Genomic DNA, 17,873 nt, shown 5'->3' with positions numbered 1-17,873 from the left:
TCGGCCTGAAAAAACGCAGCCTCTTAATATCCTCCTTCGTCTCAGATTTCTCTCCCCCCCTCTGCTCATAGTACAATCGCATCATTTCCAGCTTGCGAAAGGGAGCGGAAGAGAGGAAAGAGAGAGAGGGAGAGAGAGAGGGAGGGAGGGAGAGAGAGAGAGAGAGAGAAAAGGAGGGAGGGAGGGAGATGTTTTGAGCTGGTTTGCAGGGAGAGAGGTTGGCCTGAATGCGTTCTGTCTGCTCTTCAGAGGCATCCAGGTGAGCGGTTTCCTCCTGGAAGGTAAGAGGAAGGCTGAGATTGGTGTTTATGTTGTCCTGCATCCCCCCACCCTTTTCTTGCCATTCGGATACATCGCTTCTGATTTAGCATGTGTGTGTTTGAGCATGAATAGTATTCCCCAGACATACCACACACATGTCATATTGTACAAGGCAATGTGCAAATGTGCACACGATGTGCAGATATGCAGACGGCATATTTATATGGCAACTATGGACGGTGTGTGTACGAGTGTGTGTGTTGTGGTCTATGTTTGGGAGGGGGAAACTGATGATGAGCTCTCTTGCTAGCATGACAGCTTGAAAGTGGACGGCCCACCTGAGTCTCAGTGGTGAGGATGTGACGAGACACTCTGGGGATTGGAAGGAAGTAGCGGGAAAAGGGAGAAGGCAGTGTGTGTGTGTGTCTGTGTGTTTAGCTTTATTTGCAGTTTTTGCAACAAAATCTCAACGTCTGCCTGAAACAACGGCAGCACTGCCAGTTGTTCTCCCCCCATCACCACCAGCCATCCTCTCTTTGCTAATAGGTAGCATTTCCGTTGTGGTGGTGAAATGGGTGCTGATGTTGTCTAATGGACGGGATGCTCGGCTGAAGCATTCATCCTGCTCACTCTACGCCCCACAAATTTGCAACACACTCGTCTTTTCTCAGCCCAGAGGGGATGGAATGTTGACACCTTGGGGAGGACGAGGACGAGAGAGACGGGGGACAGGCCATTTATCATCTGTGACGGCGTTTCGTGGACACTGCACGGCTTTTCTGCACGGCCATATGCAGCTCCTCGGGACGACAGCGGACCCGGCTGTTAGGAAAGAGAGATGGAGGGAAACAGGAGGAGTGCAGTATCAAGGTGTCATGTTCGAGAGAGGATAAGTGTTTTCAGAATACGGGGAATGCCAAAACTAAAGTGATGTCCTCTTAAGTGAGAAGTAACAAAGACTCTTTGGCAGAGCTTCAAATCCAAAGTTGGCCTCAGTAAATGTAAGAAATAGGTTGAATCAAAGCTTATCTGTGTTTACACTGCTTTATTTATTTTGTATTATCTGTGTGTGTAGACTTCACTCAATGTGAACATCTCCATCATCAACCTGGAAAGTACTGGTTTTCTCGAAATCTTTTCAAATTTCTGAACATTTTCTCAGTATAGCTCATAAACTGAAGCAGTTCTTGGTTTAATCCTGTTCCACTATATTAGACACTAAATCATTTTCACCTCATTCAAAAGGTTTTGAGCAAGAAAATAAAAATATCTCCATGTCTCATCCTGCAGTTTTTTCTTAGTTAGTGTTTAAAGTCGGCAATAGTTCATCCTCACGTAATCATTTTTTTATCGTGAATGACATGGCTTCCTATGACCAATCGTCACCTGCTTCCCGCTAGACTAATCAGGTGGCTGCTTTCTGAAATGTGAAGCCAAGATGTCCGCACCATTGCTGTCAACATCTAGTAGCAAAGAAGAGGAAACTACGGCAAGACCTCCTTCAAAAGTTTGAAAAAATAAGTCTATCAATCATGCATCTTACTTTCATGAAAACAAAGTGCCACTAGATTTTTCATGACACGTTGGGACACATTTAGAAACAGCATTAAGCGGTGGCTTGGCTTGCAGGGTGAGAGTCAGAGAATAGCAGAACAAATACAAACACTTTATAGAAATAGAGTTTGACAGTTTCTACAGTCGTTTCATAGACAACAATGTGGTTGAGAAACATATCGCACCGCCTTCTGAAGCTCAACATGGAGGATAGTCGGTGCCATCGAGTAGTAACGTCTCAACCAGTGAATGTCCGACAAAGAAACTTAGGTTCAGGAGGGGCATGCTTGTAGCTTCGGCCGGCCCTGTGCTTCCTGCCTTGTGCATAATGAAGATATATCTAGTAAAAAAAAAAGATATTTCATTTCTTATCCAAAAAAACAAGTTGTTCACGCAGCTCAGGAGGAGTTTTGGGTTAAATGATGATGAACCGTTGAATAGTCGACGATTCAAGTTCCCCCCTAGTTTCACATGTAGCTCTTTCAAGGCTTAATTAAAAACAAAGTTGAAGTTTAAAAGGATCTTGCATATGTAACCTTGTCACAGGTTACATATGACTATGAGCTGTGGGCAGTTTATCCAAAGAGGTTGGGAGCCACTGATCCAGACACCACCCATAGATGACCGATCGGTCTGGTTTCAAAATATCAAGCTCAGTCAATTACATGATGGATGTTTTCCTGACTGAAATCACATTGTGAAAGCTGAGCTTCTGGACGTAGGCAGGCTTTGTGAGGCTGTATTAAAGCAGTGACTGGTTGAAAGCAAAGGTTATATTCCTCTGTATTTATACCGCCTCTTTGTTTTGGTCTTGTTGCTTGTCTGTGTAGAGGTTACTATCCTGAGCTTCAGTGCTGGCTCCTGGAAGCTCATGCAAGCAAACAGCAGACACAATGCTTTTATTCAGATGTGTTTCCCCAGAGATGGTGTCAATGGCACACGGCGTGATTCATATCAAGTGGCTACAAAATCAAGGTGTTTGCTTAAGTGGCACTCGTGCTAATGAGTCAGCAGTGAATGCCCAATTAGACCTGCAATCCGCATCCAGTTAATGCCATTTTGTTATGCTGATTTCATGTGGACACTGTTATGTAACATCTCTTCAGACACCGTAAGGACTGCACGGCACTACACAGCACTGCGTCCTAATGGTCCTCAAAATGTCTTTTGATTTTTAGCCGTGCTTGCGGCTTTATTGATGGCAATGTAGGTCGGCTCACCGCTTCTCTATTAAAATATCTCACTATAATGGATCGCCATGGAATTATGTACAGGCCTTCATGCTTCATGGAGGAGGTATCTTAAAGACTGGTGATCCTTTGTGATTTCATTCAGCGCCAACATTAGGTTGACATTTCTTGTTGTTGTTTTTTGAAATACACGTGGTATTCATGCTCCCATCAGGTGTATGACAAAATACTTGAAAAACTAATTGCATTCCCATCACCCTCAGCTGTACTTAGCGTTTACTTTACTTATTAATAATAATAACATTAATACATTTTATTGACAGAGCACTTTTCAAAATTCTCAAAGACACTTTACAAACATTAAAATCATAAAAAAAAGCTAAACATTAAAACATAGAACACACATTCTTCACACATTAAAAGCAATTCTATAAAGGTGAGTTTTGATTTGTTATTTGAACATGGGTCAGTGCAGTCTCGGATGTGTTTGGGGAGAGAGTTCCAGCGGGAAGGGGCTGATTCTGGAGAACAGGGGTGATATGATCACGGGAGTGGGAGTGGGTGAGCAGGCGAGCAGCAGAGTTCTGGATATACTGGACTTTATTTAGGATTGTGGATGATGTGCCATGAAGAATACTGTTGCAGTATTCGATTCTGGAGGTGATGAAGGTGTGGATCAAAGTTTCAGCAGCAGATAAGGAGAGTGACGGGCCATGTTTTTTAAGTGGAAAAAGGCAGTTCTGGTGATTTGGTTAATGTGGTGTTCAAAGGAGAGGTTGCTGTCAAACATGATTCCGAGGTTGCGGATGTGTGGGGAGGGAGACAGAGTGGAGTTGTTGATGGTGAGGCAGAAGTTGTGACTGGTTTTAGTGAGAGATTTGGGACCGATGATGATCATGTTCAGCATCCATGATTTCATGTCAGTGAGGCAGTTGATCAGAGTGGAGTGAGTAGCAGTGGTAATGGCTTTTGTGGAGATGTAGAGCTTGACATCGTCAGCATAGCAGTGGAAGTGGAGACCATGTTGACGTATGATATTACCAAGAGGGAGCAAGTAGAGGATGAACAGAAGAGGAGCAAGCACCGAACCCTGGGAGACGCCTTGAGACAGAGGAGCAGTGGAGGAGGTGCAGTTGTTGATACTGATGAACTGTTGTCTGTTTGTAAGATATGATTTGATCCAGGAGAGAGCAGTTCCGGTGATATTGAGGGAGGATTCGAGGCGGGAGAGAAGGATGTTGTGGTTGATGGTGTCGAAAGCTGCAGTGAGGTCGAGGAGAATGAGAATGTTGAGGTGACCAGAGTCTGAGGAGAGGAGGTGGTTGGTGACTTTGAGGAGGGCTATTTCAGTGCTGTGCTGTGAGTGGAAACCGGATTGAAAGTGGCTCAAACAGATCGTTGGAGATTAGTTGGGCTTTGAGTTGTGCAGCGACAACACGTTCCAGTATTTTTGACAAAAAGGGAAGATTGGAGATGGGACGGAAGTTGTTTATGGTGTCAGGGTCAAGTCCAGGTTTTTTGAGGATGGGGGTGACAGCAGCCAGTTTAAGTGTGTCGGGGACTGAACCGGAGCTGACGGAGGAGTTAATGATTAATGTGATGAGATGGCTGGGAGACAGTCCTTGACAAGATTAGATAGGATTAGATCCGGGATACAGGTGGAGCTTTTTATTCCTATTGTGAAGGTAGACAGCTCCATCGGGGACACAGGGGAGAACTGAGAAAGGGGCTGAGGTGTGGAGGGGGGGGCAGGTGGAGAGATGGAAAGGGCGGGGGAGGTGTTCAGGTTGCTGTAAATGGTGTAAATTTGTGTTTGGAAAAATGAAAGGAAAGAGTTGCATTTGTTCACTGTGAAGGATGTGGAGGTGTTGTCCCTGGGTTTGAGAAGCTTGTTTATTGTGGAGAACAGAGCCTTTGGGTTAGAGGAGCCAGAGTGTATGAGGTGTGAGTAGTAGGTGCTGAGATGAGAGCGTCTTCGTATTGTTGAAGGTAGTCTGAGTGGGCTTGGAGATGGACTGTTAAACCTGATTTCTTGCACAGTCTTTCAAGCTGGGATTTCATATGGTGGAGTCCAGGAGTGTACCAGGGAGCTGAGTGTGTGAATGAGACAGTTTTGGTTTTAATTGGAGCCAGCTGATAAAGACAGGAGGAGAGTGTGTTATTGTAGTAGTTTACAGCGGGGGAGAGGAGGCAGACATGGTACTGGCAAGAGAGACTGAAAGAGTTGTGGGGAGATAGATTTAAAATTTCTGAGGGATATATTGCGCTTGGCTTTTGGGATGGGGATAGGGATGTCAATGTCTATGGTGATAGCCAGGTGCTCAGACATGTTGAGGTTGAGGCTGGAGAGTGGAGGTATTGTGAGAACAGTGGAGCAGACCAAATCCAGGATGTGACCTTGGCTGTGAGTGGGGAAGTTATGTTATGTTGTGTGAAATTGAAGCAGTTCCAGCAATTCTGTGGCAGATTTACAGTCAGTGTTATCAATGTGGGTGTTAAAATCACCTAGAAGGAGAACTGAAGGTGAGATGGCACATAGCTGGGTCAGAAAATCAGAAAAGTCAGAAAGAAAGGAGGGGTTTGGCTTAGGGGGTTCGTAGATAACAGCAGTTACCAAAGGAGTGGGACCAGATAGTTTGAAGGCAAGATGTTCAAAAGAATGAGCAGCAGGAATGGGAATGGTTGTTTTAATGTTCGTCCTATAAACAGCAGCAACACCACCTCCCCACCCCTCAAAGCAAGGTTTATCAGGTTTATTATGGAAGATCAGTTTGCCAGCGATGGTGAGTACCATTCAGCCTTTGAAAACAGCTGTTTAGTGTTTAATGTGTGATGTATGTTATAAAGATCTGCAGGAGCTTTGTTTTTTGACTGAAAAAAACATCCCGTCGGATGATGTCATCAGAGTTAGCTCGGTTTGGACTCAGCGATTACTCAGTAAAACAAAAGAAAGCTTGTGTTATAAACTGGTGACGTGGAGCGGGTACTTACCAATAAAGTATTTTCATTGTTTGCAATTAGGTGATTTTTTTCACCCGCCAGCGGGAATGAAAAGCATGTTTTCTTAAACAATTACCAAAACTACACATTTTATCGTAGCCAGAAGCTGTGAAAAGTATTTTCTTCTTTCCAACGGTTCTTAAACACATCAGGTGTGACGAAGGCTTCCATCAGGAATAGCAACCAAAACAAAGCCTGACATTTTTATATTTCATCAAAAACATTTAATTCTAAAATCTTGTACTAAATATACCTTTAGCTTTAACCAGATCCTGTAAAAAACATTACATTTGTTGCTCTTTAGCGCAACTAGGATGCCATGATTGACTGAAATCAACAGTCACGTGACATACAGTCAATGACACGTCAACTGAACTGCAGGCTGCTGAGCATAGTGCATTGAGGAAGGACAGGAGAGGTTTTAAGTAGATGTTATAAATATATTAAAAGTTGAATATACATAGCACGCAGAGCCTTCATTTCCAACATTAGTAACAAATCTTGGATACATAGGTTGCATTGTTTTCAGATTATTGTAAAATAAATCATCAAAGAAATTCAATGTGTTTTTTCTTTTTTATGATTTATGGCATGGTAACTGTGTTATACTGCACACATATATTTATCTCTACATCTGATTTTGCTGTTTTCACAGAGGTGAAGGATTTATATATTGCAGTGAAAATCAAGGCTACAGAGAGTACAATGTGACAGGAGCAAAAGAATGGGATTGAGGTTTACCTATTTTGGGATCTTAGCCACTGCTGCTTCAAATGTGTCCATTATTTTTGTAAACTTGACCCCTGTGAGTCCCCAGACCTGAGGGAATTACTAAATCACTAGACTGTACCTTTACTCAATGTGTATATATTGGTATAAATATTTTGCAAACAACAACCTATTAATTAACTAGCTTACATCATTAAGTGCACGACTAACAGGGATGAATGGAATGGTAAATTATATTATATTTGTGTCCATGTGTGTTTTTTCCTATCTAAACCACTAGAATTAGTCACTGCACTTTAAAAGAAAAGCAGTGATGCTGGAGAGTCTTCAGTGATGACAACTCATTCTGATACTTCTCTTGCTTAATGGTGTATCCAGAAGCTGAATGGAATCTCAGAGCAGCACTTGTCTTTAGGGAGACAGAATGAATAAATATCCAAAAGAATTGTAACAAAGCGTTGCTTTGTTTTGTGAAGTGTTTTCATTACAATGCTGTGCTCCTAGCTTTAGTTTCTCATTCTTAAATGACTGTGTTTTTGGACATGAGCTAGTGTAGAGACTGCCACGGCTGTTAAGGAGAGAAGCCGGTGAGGTGGAGGCTGAGATAAGGAGCTGGCCACGTCACGGCCATTCTCCTGAGTGACTGCGCTCTCATGAACCGGAAGTGCTGGGAAGCCAGCCAATTTAGTCATTTATTTGTCGGCGCTTCCGGTTCTCCAGAATCCCAATGAAAGGCAATGGCCAGTTGTACTAATTAGGCAGTAGAAGGCCTGGCTGAGTCACTAAGTGGCCAGAATGTCTGCTCCTCCAAGAAGTCTGCTGTATAACAGAAACATTCTTCACTCTGGGAGAAAAGGCTGGCTTTGTGGCACTGGCCTCTGAGTTTGAGCAGTTAAGCCTCATACATCACAGCACAGCAGCTACACAGTGATAAATGCATAAAATAAAACATGAATGAAACATGTCGGCTCATGGGCTGGTGTGTGATCATCACAAAGCAAAAAAAACTGTCCAGACAAACCAATTTGATCTACCTGCACCTTCTGGACAGAAATCTTAAGGGAACAGCATGTTAATCAATTAAAGAATAGTAGAATTTTCCCTACACTAGTACAAATTAACAACTTGTCTTATTTCTCTGTAAAGAAACTGTCTATAGATGCTCATTCATTGGAAAGAGATGAAAAATTAAAGAAAGTTTAACATATCAGTAGAATTGTATTTGTTACATAACTAGATGTAACTAAACGTTACGAAGGCAGAAAACACGGTGTAGTTATGTCATGCAGTCCAACTATATAACCCCTTTTTTGGAGAGAGTGCATGTCAATAAATAGCAAAATCTCCTGAACCCAAATAGTGAGGATGACCACCACTCCAGTCTTCTTTTCCCTACCGCTGACACTGTTGTCAAAAAACAAACAGCATCCATTAAGGCTGGCTAATGCAAATGTTCTATGAGCTGCAGTTCCACTTAATAGCCACTGAATGGCTCCAAACCTTTGATTGTTCTCCAACAAGTAGATACCTTATTTCCATTGGAAAACAAGACCTCAATAGCTAATTCCCCCCCCCCCCCCCCCTCTAATGAGTCTGTCTAGTGGCCATTTTGTACTGCTAAATTAAAAAGGGCTATGTTTTGGTTTTGAGGAGGTTACAACCTATCACAGTGGATGTGCCTTGCTCGGTTCACCCATAGACTGTATACAATATAGATGGAGTCTCCGTGAAGTCACCCATAGGTTTCTGAAGAGCCTGTGGCTCTTATTTTTCTGGAACCAGAAGTGACATACATACCACGAGAGGGTGATGCTTGGAAGAGCAAGGTTCTGTGGGGACAGGTCCCGTTAGCATGGTAGATGCTACGTTAGCAGCTAACATTAGCACTCACAATCCAACTTTGTTAGTAAGGTGCACCCATAGTATATCAACAACTGTGATATAAATTGGGATGCTTATTTTGGCTCATTTGTAATGTACCTGCCAGACTTTGAGTACAACAAGCTAGCTAACAAGCCAGGGATGGTGAGTGCAGACACTGATACCTGCAAATTAGTACTCTGACGTTATACAAATAAACACTAGAATTCCACTCACTGAAAAAACTTGAGGACAGACTTGTTCAATCAATAAATCAATGAATCAATCTATTTGACATATTATATCTACAAGGTACAACTCTAGTGAAGTGCAATCCCTGTCTTAATAACATACAAACCTATCATTTCAGGGAAGTGTTTTCAGTTTTCTGCAGTGGTGATGTAGGTGCAGTAACAAAGAGTCACTATCTGGGGCATTAGTTGGTTGTTGGGATATTTTATTCCACCACATATGCTTATTAAGACTTTCATCCACAATATCTTAACCTTTTAACTTCTAAGCCTATTTTGAGGCCTCTTCTCGAAAATTTCATACCCATAATTAAAGGGGCTTATCGCTCAACTACAAGGTCTATTTGAATAATTTCAATAGAATAACAACACTAACATGTGTGATAGTTTGTTAATATGTGTACATATCAGTGTATATGTTACTGGTAAATGCTGAATGAAGATGGCACACAGCTCAAATTAAAAATGTTCAGGTTCGCCTGGATAAAAAAGCACTTTTGTCTTTGAAATAATGCAGCAGTAAGCCTAAAACTCCACAATCGTAACATGTCAGCAGTCCTTTTTAAAAAAGAATTGGCTTTGATAAAGTGAAGCAGGCCAAGTTGATAGAGTACAGAGAGTTCATGCCAGGTCAAGCCAAAATTCTGAATTTTCCGAATTTTGGAACCAGGTTTCCAGCTTTTCTATTCTAATTGTATAAACTATATAACTATATATTTCACTTGTTTTATCACTAATAGGGTTCAATCTATCTAATACAGCAGTTTGGCATAATTTTGAACAATATTTGACCTCTCAGGGGCCTGATTTATTTGTTTTATGTGATTTTTTCGTCGCTCCCTGTGTGTGTATTAGCAGTTTTCGAAGCCTATGATTGGTCGATTTGCACATGTGATACGTCTTAGAATGCGGAAATGAGTGTAGAATGAAGTGGGCCGGTCAGTCAGGTGACTGACAGACGTTTTAGCCACTAAAACTCCAAAAGAGTTGCGCAACAGACCGAGCGTCGAAATGATTCGCTGAAAAGTAAAAGGAGGACTATCTATGCATAAATGCCTGGATTATCTCTATTTTACTCTCAAACGAAAGAGCGGGACCGGCGCATATGTAGCGAAAGGATTTAAGTGGATTTCCAGAGTTTTTCGCCCATAAAACCAGCTCAAGGTACGGTGCGTTTCAAATGTTTTGCTCTGTGGTTGGTTGATCTTGTGTGTGATTCACGGTGTAACGTTTGAATGGTTTGAAGGAGAGAAATATGAAAGATATCTGCGGATTCAGGGTGGAATTCTCATGCTTGCTAAGCTATCGTTCGGCCATGACGGTCTCTTTTTTTGTGATGATATCTGCATTCGGAGTGCGTAGCTCGCTGTAGCTCGCCGAAAAATACGTGGTATTGTGCTAGAACTTGGTAGTTTATATATTACTTTGTGTATAATTGTGTTTTGAGTGAGTAAAATGCCTTTTTTTGTGTATTTTTTTTGTATCTCAGAATCTCATCGTTAAGTAGGTATATAGCATGTGGGTAAAATTCATTATATTCGTTTCGGAAAAGTGATTTATATACGCTCTTCTTCACAAAACACTCTTGCGACGAGCTCGGGATTGTGGCTCGGGCTTGTGTTTAAAATCATAAAAGGGCCACAGCAAAGTAACAAAAATTCATTTACATATTATATTTAGCTGGTGCACTTAATGAGAGTGACTTGCAATGAAAAGTGACATTGGCTTTGACAAGAGGCCAACAGAACTCAAGGATATGGTAAACTAGGTTGGTCTGTGCCAAAAAGGAAATTACTGTATTACATCACAAAATAACTTCTAAAATATATTAAAACCGATTAAAAAAAAAAAAAAAATCACATTTATGTGTATCCATGTAGAGACTCATCACATTCCAAGCCCAAATTCAAATGAATGGGAACGAGTGGCAAGTGTCAGTGTCGAGAGGCAAAAGGGTTTGTAGCTGTTCACAATGGCCGTGCTTGAAGGTGGGCTGAAAAGCCTGACATCATGGTTCAAATGGGTGCAGAACAGCGCACTCTTTCAGTCAGTCTTTCCCCGAAAAACATTCAGTTAACTATTTTAAGTTGCCTAAACATTTCTTCTCCAGTGTTCGGTTCTACTTGGCTCCACCCTCTTTTGTCACTTGTCCAAAAAAAGAAGATGGCGACAGACACATTGCTGAACGAGACTTCAAAACGGCATTTCACAAACCGAACAGGGATGTTACGGATACTGCGTCCACGACTAATATTGTTCAAATAGGCAACTGTTTGCCAAAACATGAGCCACATCAATGGCATGAGATATAAGGCAGGCCGTTCTACTCAACACTACTGCTACACTACTACTTGATACACCTTAATAACACCTAACCCTAACCAGCCTCACCTTGCACATGTACGTTCCACAGTGTTCCGAGATGGACCAGATTATGATTAATCACGTTAATCGCGTCATTTGCGCCGCCGGTATCGCCGGGGACTATTTGTGTTCATTCGCGTAAATCGCACCGGAGAAGGGGCGTGGCTTATCGCCCTGAAAGCTGTTCAACTGTCCGATATTAACCATGGAAAAATAAACGTTATTTCTGCTCAGTACGTGTTGTGGAAGTCCCAGATATCACGGGAAACTAAACACCGTCATGTCTGGTTCATAACATAGTCCAGAGGAGCTCCGTGGATTTCATCGAGCTCACTGTGTCTAGCAAGCCACAAGTCGGCTGTTTACTACAGCTGTATGATCACAAAATAAACTTATTTGGCTATGATTTAACGGCACTAAACCGACAAAAAGGGACTCCGAAATTGGTCATCATCGCAAATTCGCATCACTCTCTCATCGTGTCTGTGCATAGACTTTGTATGTAATCTACTCGCACGAATAATTCATGGTGTGAACACGGCATTACTGATATGTCTCCACACTGCCATGTCAGCTCAACCCTCAATCACATCTTCTTCTGTTAAACTGCGTCATAATGGTCCATTATTTTTTTCCATATACCCGTATATAGTTCAAATCAGCTGGCAATGACTGATCACCGAAAAAGCTGCTGTTGCTTGAGGAAGCATTATTTAGCACAGACGCTTACACACCTCTAATGTATATCTGCCATTCAAGAAAGCTGAAACAAAGACTTGGGCGCCACAGACAACGTGGATGGGAGGACGATGAGGTGTTTTTGTTTCCGGTCTCTCTGGTGTATCGTCTCGCTATCGTCCTGAACCCAGAATGATGAGCCCAGGCGAGCCGACAGCTCCACTTAGTCTCAGTGAAATGGAAAAGTGTTCACACAGCCCTGCATGTGGCCCAGTTTATATGGCAGATAGCTATGAGTTAGCAGAGCACATAAGTAGGCTTTATGGTTGATTGGTCTTTTATGGCCTGTGTGGTCCTTGTCATCCTTCAAGCTAATGTCATCAGTAACTACTTCTCTGGACGTAGTTGCATTAGCCTGGGCCTGCCCACTGTGTTACTGCCTACCTTTTCCATTACTGTATGACAACTCTGAGATAAGATGAATCTCAAATGATCCCTATGGGGTAAAGGGGTCACTGCAGCAGTTTATAGATAGGAAAACAATGCTGTTTATCACCCTATGCTTGCGTGTCTGCATGTGTGTGTTGGTATATCGTGATGGAGACAGAGGGGGGTAGTAGTGATTAAAGAGGCTGTCCTTCTACAGGAATCAATATGGTATAATTACATCCGTGGCGGGGTTTTCCTGTCTTGGCGGGGTGTTCCCATCCTGGCAACAGAGGAGAGCCAGATGTAGCAGGAAATCCACATGCTGGCATAAACCAATGAGTAACGTGGTGCTTTTAATTCTATTGTTTATATTCTTACATTCTTATTTTGTTTCTCTCACTCACTTCTTTTATATTGGAAAAGATTAATAAGATGTGTTTTGTAAGAACAGTTGATTTTTTTGGGTATGTTGATACATTTATAACTATAAATGTATCAACATACCCAAAAAAATAGCAGTACATAATGAAGAGGAACTCAACAACAGAACGAGGGAAGGCTTCTCTCGGTGTCCATGGCGACAGTGACAGTGTCCTTGATGCCTGCAGTGTGGTGTTGTCAGTGCTGGTTTCTATCTGCAGAGCGCAGCAGTAACGTCTCCCTGAGTTTTGGATGCAAACTGCTCATTTTCATCTCAGTTAGAAGTGCCGTGTGTCCGTCCTGCACCTGTGACTCTAATGCAACCAGCAGAAACTACACAGGCTTTTGATTTGGTTTCAATCTGGTTCTTCTTTGTATTCCACTCGTAAAGTTTGGTTTGGTTTCAGTAGTGAAAGTGCACATGATGCATCTGTCTATTCATCAATCCATCCAGCTGTCACTTCATCCATCAGTCCATTCATTTCTAGGCATCATGTTGGCAACAAAGCAGCCGATTAGGGTTGGGCTTCAATAGCTTTTACTGAATCAGAATCCAGTTCCTAATACACTTATCCAATCAAATCCTTTTAGGTAGTGTTTGGTGGGGAAGAAGACATATTAGTGAAGACGAGACACTACAGGCAAAAACATTTTTATGAACTGGTCAATTTAGAGATTTGGGGCGATTTAGCTTCAGTAACATCGGCGGGCTGCCAAGTGTGGATGCCGTCTCCCCGCCCTTGGTTGAAGACAGAAATCAGAGGAGAGGAAAGAAAGAGGAGACTAGCATAACTGTAAATGACTGTAAAACTCAGAAAAGACTCCTGATTATGTTTCTGTCACTGTATCCATGCAGAACGATCATGTCCTCATCGAGACACATCTTAAATTCTAAAAATGTCCACAACTGTAATATCTCTACAAAGGTTTGTGCCAATTGTTGTTGAGATGTTAAGTGACTTCAGATCAATCCTGATACATGTACATGGAATGATTCATTGATGGAGTGAATATGTTGGGGAGTGACCCTCTGTGAGTGTGCAAGCTATAACCAAGCACAGGTGTGTTTTAAAACTCTAGAGAAGAGCAATGAAGCTAACAGAGGGTATCATATTCCAAACACAATACTCAGCAAAGAGGCTGTTGATGAAGAAGGGGCTCACAACACGAGATCTAAACAAGCTGTTACTGTCATTCACGGAAGAAACCGCTCGATGAGAAATGATTTGCCAGAAGCAGCGGAGTGTCTCTGGTTTGGTGAGGTAGAGGTGTATAGTATATCAGTTAACCTATGAGCAGGAGTATAAAGCAGGAGTCCCCGAACACCGGGCCGTGGACCGCCACCGGGCTGCAAGACAAGAGCAAACAAAAATAAAGATGTGCCATTTGTCTAGTGATTGCATGGAACTTGGCAGTTCGTCTGGTTTCCTGTCACCTGACATGAACCACGCACAAGTTCATCAGTGTGATAATCACCTGCCACATCATAAAGTAGAACAAGCCGAGCCAATGGGCCTCTACTGATATCATTTTTTACATTGAAAGCTTCTATAGGGGCTTTTAAAAGAAGCTTTGAATCTCTGTTAATACTGGTGCTTACCTCCCTTTGTGTGGGTCATAAAACAGTTTTGTAGCTACAGTGAAAATGTTGTTTTTAAAAAAGGCTGAACAATAACAAAGATGTATTGAAGTAGAGTATTTTGTTGGATAAAAATACGCTGTGAATTTTGGAAATGATTCTATATTTCTATTTTCAATACATTTTGACACGAGGACGCAGCACCTGCTCTGTGTCGAGAGAGAGCGGGAAGAGGAGGTGGACTGTAACTATTGAACGCAATGTTTCTGTAAGACTGAGAGTGACCATAGAGCATTGCTTTTTTTTTTCTTGTGGCAGAAAAGCGCTGGTATGGTGCTAGGGAGCGCAACACCTTTCTGAAAAGTTTCTACAAGAAGTCTTAGCACTCAGAACCCCCCCCCCCCCCCCCCCCCCCCCCCCCGCTATTTGGGCCTAGTTATTATTAATAAAATTGGAATGTCAGTGTTATGAATGAAGCCAGGAAGCTTCAAACTACGAGCCACATCACTCTTCCAGCAGGGGAAAGGCCATGGGTGTATACAGAGAGAGGCAGTGGGAGGGGTGATAAATCTAGAGGGATGTATTTATTTTGGTGTTAAGTTCAAATATAAAACATATTTTAGTGAAAAAAACAAAACAAAAAAACTTAAGCACATTTAAAAGCAGAAACTTTTGTACTTTTTTTCAATTGCACCCCTCATGGATTATGATGGGGGTTCCAATCACAACAATTCTAGTTTTAAGGAGGCCTGATCAAATCACATTCATCACATCAGTAAAAATGGTATTACAGCATCAGTCGTGACATTTCACTACGTCATTTGTCAAATTATTACATAATTAGGTTTTTGTTAATTTGCGATCAGGTGAAATGCATATTCTATAACGTTTACAGGAAATGATTACATTATTGGTTGCTACATGGCTTTTGTCCCCAATTGCACACGCCATGCCCAATTAACTGGTCTTTAGTCTGAAATGTGTCCCCAAAGGTAGCCTAAGTCAGAAACACACACACACACACACACACACACACACACACACACACACACACACACACACGGCAGGATATCCATGCACACCAATAGGCTATCATTTACAGCTGACACAAGACTATCATGCACTGTCCTGTGGTGGAAGACATATTCAGATCCTTTACATAAGTAAAAGTATCAATACCACGGTTTAAAATACTCTGTTACAAGTAAAAGTCCTGCATTCCTAATCTTGAAATACAGAAGCATTATCAGAAAAATCTACTGTCAAATATATATAGTGCAGTGAAGTAAAGTAGAATGGAAATACTCAAATGAAGTATAAGTCACTTAAAATAGCACTCAAGTATAGTACTTAAGTAAATGTACTCGCTGTTCCTGACTAGACATCATGGATTTGTTGGCAGCTGTTTGGAAACAAAATGTATTTGGTTCAGGTATTCCCATCGGTTTGTCACTCTGCATACAGTGCATCACAACTTCTGTTGTCCCCAGTATTCCGTCTCTTTCCTACTTTTGAAGACCCTTTGTGACTTCTGTATCATTCTGCCATGTCCCTTTGCCACTGTGTGCAGAACTTGGAACACAACGTTGGAACACCCCCCTGTTGGAACAATTCTGTTTGAGTTCTTGCTTAAAATGGAAAATCTGAACTTTGCTGAATTTTAGGTCCTTACTAACTTTTCCTCAAAAAAAGGGCAGATTGGACTATTGATTTAATTCATACACCGGGTTGCCTCGTAGGTTACAATGCTGTCATAATTTGTCATTTATAAATGTGCTGTCAACAGGTCTATGAATCAGATTATTATAAGCGCCAGGGCATAAGCCTGTGGGGAGATCATGTGTTTTTGGTCGTATGTGAGTGTTTCTGTCTGTCCACTGCTTGTCTTATACTGCTGGACCATTCAGCCTAATATTGTTTGTGCTGATTTATGACTGGATGCTCAAGGACCTCTCATGTTTGCAGTGTTCAGACTTTTTGAAAAACCTATTTATGATTTAGGAAAGCAATATCTAAGTCTAGCCTGATGTTACCACTTTTGAATATCATAATTGTTAATCAGATTTAATTGAATAATGTTAGGTACACTAGTAATGTAATATTTGAATAAATGTGTGCTAAATTGGTAAAGGAAAACTAGCTTTGACATCAAGTTGGCATCATAAAAATGAAATAAAAAGGTAACCCTTGGGGTCTGATTATGCTTGCTCCGAAAGAAATACATGTAATGTAATGTAGAACACACATGGAGGCCTCTAGTTTCATTTACAAAAAATAATCACCAATTAAATCACAATATTGTTAAAAAAAGATCACAAGTAGATAAATAACTGGTATGTTGCATTCTTGACATGTTTGTAGTAATTGATGATGTCTTATCAGCACAAGCAGGAATATCATATTTTTATGGTTGACACAATAACAAAAATGTCATCTTTGTCACTATATATTTTACACTATAATTATTATCAACCCCACTATCAATAATTGTTGCTTTTGACAAGTTTCCATATCAGTGTCACAGAGAAGGGAGCCTGTGTGGTGGGAAACGTTCTGTTGTGTCCAATGATCCTGGCTCATGTTAAAGAACAATCCAACCCGCTGTAAGATGACTCCTCCTTGTGTATTAGAGTAATTAGAAGTTCTTCCTGCAGGACAGCCCAGGCCTAAATATTTAATCTGGAGGGAGCCGTGGCAAAACATGTCATGCCACCTGGGTCTTTTGTGTCCGACACACACAGTCCGGCGTGGAGGAGCAGCTGGTAAGGTGCTTTGCGTCTGGAAAAGGACGGGGACGTGTGGAGGGCTCGATGTGTTCCCGGTGGGCTTGTAGGAGACAATCTGTAGCATGTCGGCACAATTGTATGGATGTGTAGATGTGTGTCAGAGATAAGGCGGAAGTGTGTGAAGTGGAGCCGGCAGTGTGTGTGTGTGTGTGTGCAAACATAGCCGACAGAGGCTGAAACTGTTTTGATCAGAAAAAAGAGAGATGGAGATGAAAAGGTTCTCATCCTAGCAGAGAGGTAGCAGCAAGGCTCTATTGGGAGGGAAGAGACCCAGACAGAGATTAAAAACAGGCAGGATCTGGAAGACGCGGGCAGAGACAGTTTTTTGCTGAACAAATAATTGCAGATATATTTCTTTCTTTCATGCTCTTTAACGCTTTTTATCTTCTCCTTCTTTTCTCTTCCTCATTCTATTTTTGACAGATATGTGTCACAAAGATGTCCACACGCAGCTGCCAGGGATCGGACTCGGTCATCAAGCCCCTGGACACCATCCCTGAGGACAAGAAGGTGAGGGTGCAGCGCACGCAGAGCGGCTTTGACCCGTTCGAGAAGCCTGCCAGCCAGGTGAAGAGGGTCCACTCTGAGAACAATGCCTGCATCAACGCCAAGGGCTCATCTACCGGCAAGGAGTCGCCCAAACTGCGCCGCCACTCCAGCCCTAGCTCTGTAAGTACACCCTTCACACCCAGGAGGAGCATATTGTACATGTATCAATACACCAGTTAGCCTTATCTCTATGTTTGTGACTCTCACTGAATTTTTGTAACTG

At 42.0% G+C, this 17,873-nt stretch overlaps 1 protein-coding gene across 1 annotated transcript in view; it reads left to right on the top strand.

Moving 5' to 3' along the window:
- cdk14 (cyclin dependent kinase 14) overlaps positions 1–17,873 on the top strand; it is a 142,249-nt gene that overhangs the window by 39,772 nt on the left and 84,604 nt on the right. The window contains exon 3 of the mRNA XM_079165135.1: positions 17,525–17,770. Within this exon, the coding sequence (XP_079021261.1) occupies positions 17,525–17,770 (246 nt within the window). The remainder of the gene's footprint in view (positions 1–17,524; positions 17,771–17,873) is intronic.

The sequence above is a fragment of the Pholis gunnellus genome (genome assembly GCF_910591455.1).
Source record: "Pholis gunnellus genome assembly, chromosome: 8".
NCBI lineage: Eukaryota > Metazoa > Chordata > Actinopteri > Perciformes > Pholidae > Pholis > Pholis gunnellus.
This window is presented reverse-complemented; position numbering and strand designations above follow the sequence as displayed.